This window comes from Musca autumnalis, unplaced genomic scaffold (assembly GCF_047663935.1).
Source record: "Musca autumnalis isolate F117 unplaced genomic scaffold, ASM4766393v1 scaffold_5, whole genome shotgun sequence".
Lineage (NCBI taxonomy): Eukaryota > Metazoa > Arthropoda > Insecta > Diptera > Muscidae > Musca > Musca autumnalis.
In genome coordinates, this window is record NW_027412088.1 from 179,106,665 (window position 1) to 179,118,718 (window position 12,054).

Below are 12,054 nucleotides of genomic sequence, written 5' to 3' on the forward strand. Positions count from 1 at the left end.
TAAAAAGTTCAAAGTTGGTTTGTTTCATACGCCAGGCTTTATGGATATGGAACAAAATGATCAATTTTTCATTGTCGCAAAGCGGATATGGAACATATTGGCATCTGAATATCTCAGAATCTATAAGAGATAGAGCATGTTTCAAAACCTTGTAAGGTACCTTTATCTCAAAATGTCAAAAATGGCGTATGGGCCAAGTCCCAATTTACATTAGGCGAGATTACTTGCGGCAATTTTTCTCGTTCCTTTTTAAACTTGCCTCTTGCGTTTATAAAAGGCAATTCTGTTCCGACAAGTTTTGTTTTCAAAACAATGAAAATAATGTCAAATACGAAAAATATAAAATTGCCTGAGAATTGCCTGTACGAGCAATTTGTCCCATTTCCATTCCCCTTACGTGTCTCTTCTACAAACTGGGACTTGCCGCAAGTAAACTCGCCTAATGTAAATTGGGACCAAGTTTTCAAACACTGCTGCTATAAGTTCTCTTCTACAGCACTCAAATTTGGATGGCTCCATTTTGTCTGTTGGCCCCTCGCCGAAATGGTGCCGAGATGCATTTCTGACTACGTCTCTGACCACAACCAATATGAAAAGGGAAATAGTCTGACCGGTGATTAATAACTGAATAATTTTTGCTCTAGTAATGAATTGCAAGAAGCCTCGGAGACCCTAAAATCAATCGTGGCTTTGTGTTAGGTTGCGGGTAATTGCAACATTAAAGGAAATGAAATTGCAGATGAATTGACACATCGTGGATCGGAGTCAACCGATGTTGCAACCGACAATTCAATCAATCCACTTCTGTTCCATTTCACACTGCAGTTAGTACAAAAATATCCGATAAGGTTTGCCAGATTTGTCACAGCGAAATTAGCTACGGGGTTACCAAAGCAATCTGGCTAATCCTCTTCAAACGAAGAATCGCATCCCTACATTTCCCTAAGTAGTCCTAACTATGGGAATAATTACGGGTCACTGCAAAATCAGATATATGTCTTGCAAATTGTGAATAGATGAAATTGTTTATTCAGCTTTATCCCGGACATAAATTCTCCGTGAGTTTTGTCTCTCTACCATTTAAACTTAAGGGAGTGAGAAAACTCATGGGGAATTAACTTTCAGAAGAAGGCTGATTAATACCCACAAACGGCAGCGTTAATTTGCATTAACTGCCTTAATTCAAATTAATTCGTGCATTATCCACATTCTTAATGCACAAAATCAAAGGAAATTTAAACTGAATTTAGCAATTTCAATATGGCAATGCTGTTGAAAATCAATTGTCTTTTGTCAAACTTCCATGTTTAAGAAAATAAAAAAGGAAAGCAAATCAGCAATTTTCGAGTTTCTTCAAAATAAGTAGTGGTCTTTGGCGAGTAGAATAGCAGCTAATCGTTTTTCACGCCTTCTAACAAATCTCTTTTTCAAATTAATATTTTCACAAAAAAATTCATTACCCACCATACCAATTCTATCGAAAATTATATCTTCCTCAAATGTTTTTTAAAGTTTTGCAATATTTTTATAATATTAAAAAGACTCAAAAATATCGCGAATAAATTAAATTTATTTTTGCTTCATCGTGGTGAAAAGATCAAAGGTAGAAAGTGTATATGTTTCGCATATTTTGGCGAACTTTTGTAAAGCTTTATGAAATGGTCTGCTGGGTACAAACAAACAACACAAACAGCTGTTTCATAAATGCAGACACTATCGTCTGTCAGGGTGAAAAATTAATTCAAATTAGGACATTTTTAATGCAAATTAACTCTGCCGTCTGTCTAGGGTATATGTCTAATGATCACAACCTGAATACTGCGAATCAAGGGTGAACCCACGATTTAACTTCTGACAGGCTTCTGGCAAACCGAGCCAAAATGTCTGCTTCTCCTTGCCAAAAGTCTAAGATGGCTGCAACGAAAAGAAATTACCGTACCACCATACACGGTCATTCTTAATACCTATGTATATTATTTAATATATTCTCTTTGTCCAAAATGTTTATTTTTTCTCTTCTTTTTCAGAACTCAGGACGAACACAATGAACTATAGGTCCCCGAGTGAAGTAATTATCAATTACGACAGCTACGCGTCCTTTAACCTAACTTAATCTAAAGGAAGAACGCGTACCCAACGATTGGAACCTGAGCATCCTATGTCCCGTCCACAAGAAAGGAGATAAGACTGTATGCTCAAACTATAGGGGCATAAGTCTTCTCCCTATTGCATATAAGATAGTGTCAGGGATATTGTGCGAACGACTAAAGCCAATGATCAACGAAATAATTGGACCATACCAATGTGGCTTTAGACCTGGCAAGTCCACCATTGACCAGATATTTACCCTGCGGCAAATTCTAGAGAAGACCCAAGAGATGCAGATCGACATATTTCACCTTTTTGTCGATTATAAAGCAGCATTCGACAGTCCCCTCCGATCAAAGGTATTCCACGCAATGTCTGAATTTGGTATCTCCGTAAAGCTCATCCGGCTTTGTAAAATGACTCTAACTCACACAAGATTTTCAGTTAAAATAGGAAAGAACCTCTCCGAAGAGTTTTGTACCAAAAGAGGTTTCAGGCGAGGAGACAGCCTTTCGTGTGATCTTCTCAACATCCTGCTAGAAAAGGTTATACGAAACCGATACCTTTATGAATGTCGAAGGAGAATCTGCTAAAGTGGGTCTGGCGGTAAACGGCGAGAAGACCAAGTTGATGGTGTCGACGCGCAATGCGTCCATTGAGATCGGACCAATTGTTGAAGTTGGTTCCTATAATTTTGAGGTAGTAAAAGACTTCGTATACCTCGGCACCGCCGTAAACACAACAAACGACATCAGTTGTGAAATAAAAAGAAGAATTGTATTGGCCAACAGATGCTACTTTGCTACTACGCTCTACTAAACACTGATACTACCCGTGCTGATGTATGGCTCCGAAGCCTGGGTACTTGCGCAAGCAGACATGGCAGTGCTTGGTGTGTTTGAGAGAAAAATTCTTCGAAAGATGTACGGACCAATCTGCGTTGACGGTGAATATCGACGTCGCACAGTGTTGCCGCTTCCATACAAAAGTGGACAAAAATAGAAGGAGTTGACCTAGGTTGATGAATTTTTGCACAAGTACTTGTAAGGGCATAGGAATGAAAAATTTCAACTTTGGTCCATATCGGTTCAGATTTGGATATAGCCCCCATATATATCTTTCTCCGATTTTGCTATAACTCGGTCAATTTTGATCGAATAGCCTTTAAATTTAATATGTAATATTTTCTTAGGCCCCTGAGTAGCTCTACCGATTTTCAAAAAAATCGGTTCAGATTTGGATATAGCCCCCGTATATATCTTTCGCCGATTTTGCTATAACTCGGTAAATTTTGATCCCCATCCAAACCTTTAGTATTATCAACAAATTTTTCAGAAAATGTTAATTTAAATGTCGCCTTATTTTCATATGATTATTGCCTTAGATTACCTGGGAAATATTTTTCATATTTAAAGAGCTATAACTTCATTATGGATGCAGATATCGACAAAATTCTTTCAGATACCTTGTATCGGATGTGTTTACTGTAAGAAAAAAACATAAACATATGTAAAAGTTAACATCACATTTTTTGATTTTTGTCCACGCGGGAACACTGTGCTTCGCATGAACCACGAGCTGTATCTGCTATACAACGACATTAATATTGTTAAACGTATCGATATGCAGCGATTGCGTTGGCTAGGCCATATCATAAGAATGAGCGATGATGAACCCGCTAAAAAGGCGTATAAATTCGTGCCACATGGCGGTGTACGCAGAATTGGCAGGCCAAAGAATAGATGGCGCAAACAATTGGATGAAGAGATGACAAGGCGCGGTATTCCAAAAAGCGAAGCACGAAACAGAGAGAATTGAAGATCTTTTCTTAGTTCGGTCTATGGAACAAATGTTCTGTAATGGGCCAGCTAAGTAAGTAAGTACGCAGATTGTCAGTGACTTGAAAAAATCGCTTAACAAAAAAATGGAATTTACCTGTGAACATTTTCGTCCGATAATCACAGCAAGAGTGCACCGATCAAATTGAATCTTTGTATGGCGATAAAGGGTCATCCCATATCATTGTGAAAAACTGGTTTAATGAATTCAATAGTGGCCGACACTCGAAAAAACGAAGGTCGTACAAAGACGGCTGTTGGGCCAGAAAAAAATAAGACGTGCGTCAACAGATAACGCAAGATCTCCGTGTCATATACCGTGAGATAGAGACATCCTTGGGAATTTCTTCCATATCGACCATATAGGTCTTCGAAGTCGAGCCAAATCCAACGAAAGTTGTTTATGTAGGAAGCCCTTCGAAGCAAATGGTCGCCTGTTTCTTCGGCAAAACTGACCATGTGGCGACTATATGGCTTGAAAAATGTAGGACGGTTAATTCTGAGTGGTACGTTACAATTTATTTAACTGAAGTCTCCTGAGAAATTCGAAAAGCGAAGAAGAGAAGGCGAATCATTCTGCACCATGACAATGCCAGTCAAGTTTTTTAGGGACAAGTCCTTATTTCCTGAGGAGTTGGCACGAAAGGTGTAAAAAACCCCTACGGCCACCATGTGTAGCGGATGGTGTGCAGAATAACATTCATTCATTGAGTATCCTGTACTGCGTTGCTCTAAATTTGGATTATGTAATATATCTGCGAATCTTATATAAACTTCGAAGATGGTTCTTATTGGTCCACTACTTCCGCTACCTCCCACACAGGCTGAGAATATATCTCTGTCTGCAAAGCCGACTGATACTTTTTCACTTGTTTTCTCTAACTTCTTTTTCAGAACTTGTTAGGATAGGTTAGGATAAGGTCTCCGAGCGAAGTAGCTTTAAATTACGGTCATTGTTTCTAACTATAGACACTCACAGAAGACCTATCAACCATATATAGAAGAATATCCAATATCCATTTTACAGATAAAAAACCTTTCTTGGATTTTACTGAAGAAATGTGAAATCTCTTTCGCTAATTATCTATTTACATTGAACCTCCCGATTTAAATACTTTCATAGTATTCTGTAGGAAATATTTCGTTCATAGTGGGCCCATTGGATGGAATGTCGTCAATAGAAGTTATCTATAGAAGCATTTCAATAGGTCTGTCTGGTCATGGTACAAACACTATTGTACTATGGGCCAGACATTGATTTCCAGTCACAATGCCCCTGCTCAGTTTTTAAAATTTTTCTTCAGAAATAAAAAAAATCTACAATTTCTTAACAGATTTCATTTTTATTAATTTTATTTTTCAGTTTATTTAGAAGAGATGTTAATGTTATGTTTTTCTTTCTTTCTTTTCTTTTTCATCCATTAAAACAGTGAATTATATCGATATATGTATGTACGTCGGTAATAATTTTCTTAATTTAATTCTTATGTAAAAATAATAAACAAACAAAAAATATGTACTTAGAGTAACAAAAAAAACTTATTCATTAAATTTAATAAAAAAAATTATAAACATAAAATGTTAATAAGTTTTTTTTTTAATAATTTGTTAAGTAAATTATTCAAATAATAAAAAACATTTATAATAATTGTTTAAGGATTTATTAAGAATTTGTTCAAATTGTTTTTAAAAAAAAATGTTCGGAAAAATTAAGAAATTATTTTTAAATAATTTTTAGCAAATTAATTAAAAATAATTAAATAATTTTTTGATGGTTTTAAATTAAAAACATTTAATAAAAAAACTTAATAAAAAGGGGGGGAGGTTTTTTGTTAATTTGTATAATATTTCTTATGTGTGTTTTTGTTTTGTTTTTGTTTTTATTAAATAATAATGCTTAAAATTAAGTATGGATATATAGTTTTTGGCCATTTACTGATTTTTTGCGTTATTTAATTTCTTTTTTTGTTATATATTACAATTCAAGCTTTTGCAGAAAATAGTTTGAGGGTTAATAAACAAGCTTTTAAGCTTTGCTACATTTCTCCACAGCTTTAAGCCTTAAGAGCTACTTTTTTAAGGGGGGGTTGGGGTGTCCAGATTTGTTTTTAATGAGTATTCCATTTTAAAATGTTTTCCCGTTTTTGTTTTACTTTAAAGCCTCCTTGGCTCTTTGTTCCCACTCAGCCCTTCTCTGGTGTATACCCTTAAATTCTCCAACTGTGGCTGATCGTTCGATTGTTTTACTTATCAAAGGATAGGTGGTGGAATTTGTTCCTGTCGTCGTTTCGGTTTTCGTTTCTGAAAATTTTATGGAAGGCCTTTCCAGGGTGGTTGATTTGGCTGGTGAGGAGGAGGAGGAGGAAGTGGTGGTGCTGCAGATGTTGTTGTTGGTGTTGTTTTGATTGGTAATGCGTTCCATGGAGACATGCCTAAAGCCAGTTATTTTTATCGGAGGCAAAAAGTTCTTGTTACTGCTGCCGATGTTGTTGTTGCTGTTGTTTTGATTTACAATACTGCCATTTGTGGGAGAATTTATGTGATTGTTGTTATTGTTGTTGCTGTTGTTTAGGGCCAAACCCATGGTGCTGGATTTCTGGGGCATTTGCCGAAAATCGGCCAAGGAGTTGCGTTGATTGTTAATTATGGTACTCGCATTGGATTGGTTATTGCTGTTGCTTAATTTGGATTCTGGTTCCAGTTTACTCAACTTATCCAATTTCTCCTCACTGGCAGATTGATTTTCCTTATCACTATCCACACTGGGGTTGTTGTTGGAAGAACCGCAGGAGGGAGAGTTGTTGCCAAGTGAAAATTTCTTATTACCAAGGCTAAGGATGTTCTGGCTGCCACCATTCCCATTGCCGACGCCATTATTCAACATTTTATCCAAATCCTCATCCTTGATTTTTAGGGAACGCCGGGCAAACACCTTCATCAACTCTGGTGTGGGATCCGAGGACTTGGTCAAATTGGAACAACTGTTGTTGTTGCTACTACTCAACGAACTGCCACCATTCATGGAGAGATGGGATGAGGAGGAGGCAAAGGATTTTTTGCGCAAAATAACACAATTCTCTCCGCCCAGGGGTGATTCTTTTTCCTCCATGGACTCGGACTTGATCACAGTTTTACGTGAAAGTTCCTCATTTATGGAACGTTTACGCTCATATTTGATTTCCTCCACCTTCTTTTCCAATTTGGACTTATCCTCCGACATAAAGAGGCGTCTTCTCTCCTGCAGCGACAAGGAATTGGTGTTGCTGGATTCCTGTGACTTGACTTCAGGCATTTTGAATTGGGTTTCCATTTCTTGTTTACCCTCCTTTTCATTGATGGTGGGTGTTGGTGGTGTGGTGGGGGTGTTGGGTAAATTCGTTGAGGGTGATGAGTTGCTGATGAGGACATTTGTTATGGCCATACCACCAGGTACCGTTTTCTTGATGGGGCTCTTGGGTGGCAAACCACCCAAACTTAGTTTGGCTTGTTTATTAATGGCCTCATGGTAGACCAGAGGGAAACGTTTCTCCAGCTCAGGAGAGGAGCGTTCATTGATATCCACACTTTCAGAGCTGAGGCGGCGGAAATCATCCTCCTTATCGGGTGTGGATTCTCGAGACACACCCATAGTAGCCACACTACTACTTGTGCTGGATTCCTTAACATTCTTCGACAACACCACATGGGTTTTGGAGGATCGCATGGGGTCCACACGATTCAATTGGATTTTCATAAATTCCGGTACCGCAGATGACTTGTTTTCTGCCGCATCCACCACACTTGAGGAGCGGCGGGTGGAATTGCTCCGAAAACCATTGGTTTTGGTAATGGGATTGGGGGCCGACTTCCTTTCACCATCGATTTTGTGGGACTCCAATTGGCCACTGCTGCTGCTGCAGCTGACAAAACCCAAACTCTGCTTTTGCAAAGATTTCTCACGCAGCGTAACATTGGCCGTGGAGGGAGAGTTTAGGACATTATCCTCACTCAAAGATCTCTCCTTCTTCAAGACCAACACGGATGGCCTCACCGGCAAAACCTTGGTGCTGCTCGTGGTTTCCATCTTCTCCGTTTGCTCACAGAAATTGGCGGTTTTCCTTATAACACTAATGAAGGGAGAGGCCACCATCATATCTATGTTATTCTCCGCTTCCTGCAGATTCTTCCCACTACCCATGGGGGAGGGTGATACCGTAATTTTGCTAACCGGTGATGCCTTTTCGAAGTAACTTTCCTCTTGCCTAGATTCCCTGGACTCATGGAATTCCTTGTAATAGGGCACCCTTAGGTTCAAACTCAAATCCGGTAAGCTAGGCATATTATTGTGGACTGGGGTAATACTGGGCTTTTCCTCACCATAGGCCCGGAAACTTTTCGATTTCTCCACAGCTTTGCGGGAACGCTGTTCATAGATTTGGGCCCTAACTGGGGCACACAATTCCACCTCCTCCACCAATTCCTCGCTGGTTTCCTCAGTGGTTTGTTGATTCAAAGAACCAGAACTTGACATGCTGTTGTTGCTGGTGCGACCAAACGACTCACTGGACTTGGAAATCTTTTGTTGGAAAGCCGAGAGGCCCACAATTTTGGGTTTCTTTTCGTAGTGATGTTCCATTTTGGTGGGAGAAGTTACCCCAGCACTCTGTTGCTTGGTAATCTCTCGTATAATCGAGGTGGATTGGAACATGTCATTTGCTGAAGATTTACTTAAAATCGATTCCTTGGAACCACCGCTGCCACTCTGCTCTGCATTAACTTTGGAGGCTGTTAGATTTTCATTGCTAATATTTTGTGGCAAATAACGTTGCCTGGAAGCAGGACCAGTTTTGGGTTTGGCATTCACCAACTCCTCCACCAACTTTTCCTCCTTAATTGTTTGCTGGTGGCTCGTGCTGCTAGTGGTTATCATGGGACTAAAGTTGGCAGTCCTGCTGCTGTCACTTATTGTCTCCAATTTTTTCATTTCACGGAAATTCTCCTCCATTTTGCTAACCTTGACGGGGGAACTGATATAAGAAAATTCACTTTGGGTTACATCTTGTATGAAGGAGGAAGAATTAGACGTGGAGCCATAAGATTTTGCCTCCCCATGAGTGTTGGTGCCCATTTGCATTTTCTTTGGTTCATTGGGTTTACTGCCACCATCCACACTCTCCTGTTCTTGGTCATCTCCAGCATTGGCTTTGGCAATGCTGCGTTTTGAATTGCGATGCATTAAACGCCTCAAGAAACCAGATTCCTGGGCCTCCATAATGGGTTCTTCAGTTTTCTTTAATACTTCAACAACAGATTTCTTTTCCTCCATTACGGCTGAGGAAGCAGTAGCAATGGACGATGAAGAAGTAGTGGATTCTTTGGATTCAAACAATGCCGAAGCCTTCGATGACAGAGAACGAAAACCGAAAATATTATTCGTTGCCGATGTTGTTGGTGCCGAACTCGTGGTCGTAGTTTGTTGTTGATTGGTTGTTGTTGCGGTTGCTTTAGTTTTTGTTGTTAGAGCTGAAGTCTTAGTGGTCACATTGGTAGTTTCCTTGTAGGCAGTGTGATCTTCCATTATTTTGGCAGGGTTAACGCCCGGTGGGAGAGAACGTGTCTTGGCTTTGTTATCCAAATCTGCAAAGAGGGCAAAATTTAAATGAAAAAGTACGGGAGTGAGGAAAGGATTTGAACTTACCTTTAATATCCAATAACTTCTTGTTGGTCAATTTTGTTAGTTCCTCATTGGCCTCGGGTATGGAAGTCTAGAACGAAATAAAAAAGAAACAGTGAATAATTGAGGAAAAAGTTGGTCTGCGTACAAAGAAAACGTAGGGAAGGTGGACCCAGGAGGAAGGAGAGACAAGATGGAATTAGATGCTCCCAGGAGTCATCTTAAAGAGTAGTGTATTAACCCAGGAATCATCTGCTGTGGAGAAAATTGACTCTAGGGTAAACGGAAATGGTACCACTGAATTCATCCTCGTCGGAAATCAACTTCTTTATCGGCTGTGGATTCGCGAGATACACCCGTATAAGTAACACAGGTAGTGGTGCTAGCTAGATTCCTCAACATTTTTCGACAACACCACATGGGTCTTGATGGATCGAACTCATGGGGTCCATATGATTCAATTGTATTTTCATAAGTCCCAGTACCGCTGCAGAATCCACCACACTTGAGGAACAACGAGTGGAATTGCTCCTCAAACCAGTGGCTTTGGGTAATGAGATTGGGAGCGGGCTTCCTTTTGCCATAAATTTTGAGGGTAGGTGGAGTCAGGGTAGAAGTAGATTGCCCAGAAGTCATCTATAGAGGAGTGTATGAACCCAGCTATCATGTGGTGTTAAGAAAAGGACTCAAGGGTCAAGCCCAAAGTTTGACTACAGTGATGTATATGGATCCAGGGTTCATATACAGTGGAATAAATGGACCCATGGAGCATCTACAGTGGAGTAGATGGTCCCAAGTTTCATCTGCAGTGAAGTAGATGGACCCAGCAGTCAACCGCAGTGAAATAGAAGGACCCAGGTGTCATCTACCGTGTTGTAGATAGGTCGAGGAATCTTCCATAAAGTAGTATATGGACCCTGGGGTCACCTACAGCAAAATAGATGGACCTCGGGTGGAATAGATAGACCCAAGGCTCATCTACAGTCAAGTAGATGGACCCAATATTCATCTACAGTTGAGTAGATGGACCCAAGTTTCATCTACAGTGGAGTAGATGGAACCAAGCTTGATCTATAGTGGAGTAGATGAACCCAAGGTTCATCTACAGTGGAGTAGATGGACCCAAGGTTCATCTACAGCGGAGTAGATGGGCCTTAGGATCATCTATAGTGGAGTAGATGGTCCCAAGGATCTTCCACAGTGACATAGATGGACCCAAGGCTCATCTACAGTCAAGTAGATGGATCCAAGGTTCAACTACAATGGAGTAGAGGGACCCAAGGTTCGCCTATAGTGGAGGAGAGGTATCCAGGAATCTTTCACAGTGAAAGAGACGGGTCCAAGTTCCCCACTGGAGATGAGTAGATTGACCCAAGGTTCATCTACAGTAGAGTAGATGGACCCAAGCTTAATCTGTGGTGGAGTAGATTGACCCAAGGTTCAGATGTATCCAGTAGCCATCCACGGACCAGGAGATGAGTCTTGAGACCACTTACTATACAGTAGATTATCCTAGGAACCATTTACTGTAGTGGATGTGAGCCTTAAGGGCTTCTATGGTAAAATTGGGGCCACAAAGCGATCTAAGGCAAATATACTGTACCGAAGTTAGTCCTAGAACCCTTCTTTCTTTATATGCAAATGATACTAAGACTGTAGAGGAAATAAAACTTAAAGACATCTGCGGTACTGTACAGAAAATTGGCCTTCAAGTCAGCAACATTAAAGAAGAAAAGACCTGAGGCCACCTATTTTACCGTAGATGACCCTTGATTTCGCCTACAATGAGGCTTGAGGTCATGTACCATTTAAATAAGAGAAGATAAGTTGTAAAGAAGTGTACGGTACTGTAATCGATAGAAAAATAGCCTCCAGGCCAGCAACGTTGCAGGGGAAGATCCCTGAGGCTACCTATTTTACGGGAGATAAGACTTGATTTCGCCTAAGACCCTGGGTTTCATACACTGGAATGAACATTAGTCTGTCCGCCGTTGAGTAGACGAGCCAAGAGGCTAACTTCAGACCAGAAGATTAACCTAAAGTTCAGGTACTGTACAGAAAAAGAAACTTGGCGTTGTATTCTGTCCGGAAAATGATACTTGCAAACGTCTACTGTGCAGATGATGATTTTTGGGGTCATTTACTGGACAGAAAGTGCTAAGATTTAAATACATCTGCGGTACTGTACAGTCGTTGGCCTTCAAGTCACCAACTTTATAGAGGAAGAGACCTGAGGCCACCTATTTTACAGTAGATGGCCCTCGATTTCGCCTACAATGGAACTTGGATTCTAATAAGAGAAGATAAATTCTGAAGAAGTGTACGGTACTGTTATCGATAGAAAATTAACCTCCAGGTCAGCAACGTTGCAGAGGAAGATCCAAGAGGCCACCTATTTCACGGGAGATGAGATTTGAATTCGCCTAAAATGAACTTTTATGAGCCTTTAGTCTGTCCGCCGTTGAGTAGACGGAT

General features: G+C 40.1%; 1 protein-coding gene across 14 annotated transcripts in view; it reads right to left on the bottom strand.

The window, feature by feature from the left end:
• Positions 1-5,882: 5,882 nt before the first annotated feature.
• LOC141405664 (uncharacterized) overlaps positions 5,883-12,054 on the bottom strand; it is a 309,097-nt gene continuing 302,925 nt past the window's right edge. For all 14 annotated transcript variants that reach the window (XM_073990265.1, XM_073990267.1, XM_073990266.1 and 11 more), the window contains 2 exons: positions 9,604-9,670; positions 5,883-9,542 (listed from right to left, as the gene is read on the bottom strand). In XM_073990265.1, coding sequence (XP_073846366.1) covers positions 6,076-9,542; positions 9,604-9,670 — 3,534 coding nt within the window. In that variant the 3' untranslated portion in view covers positions 5,883-6,075. The remainder of the gene's footprint in view (positions 9,543-9,603; positions 9,671-12,054) is intronic.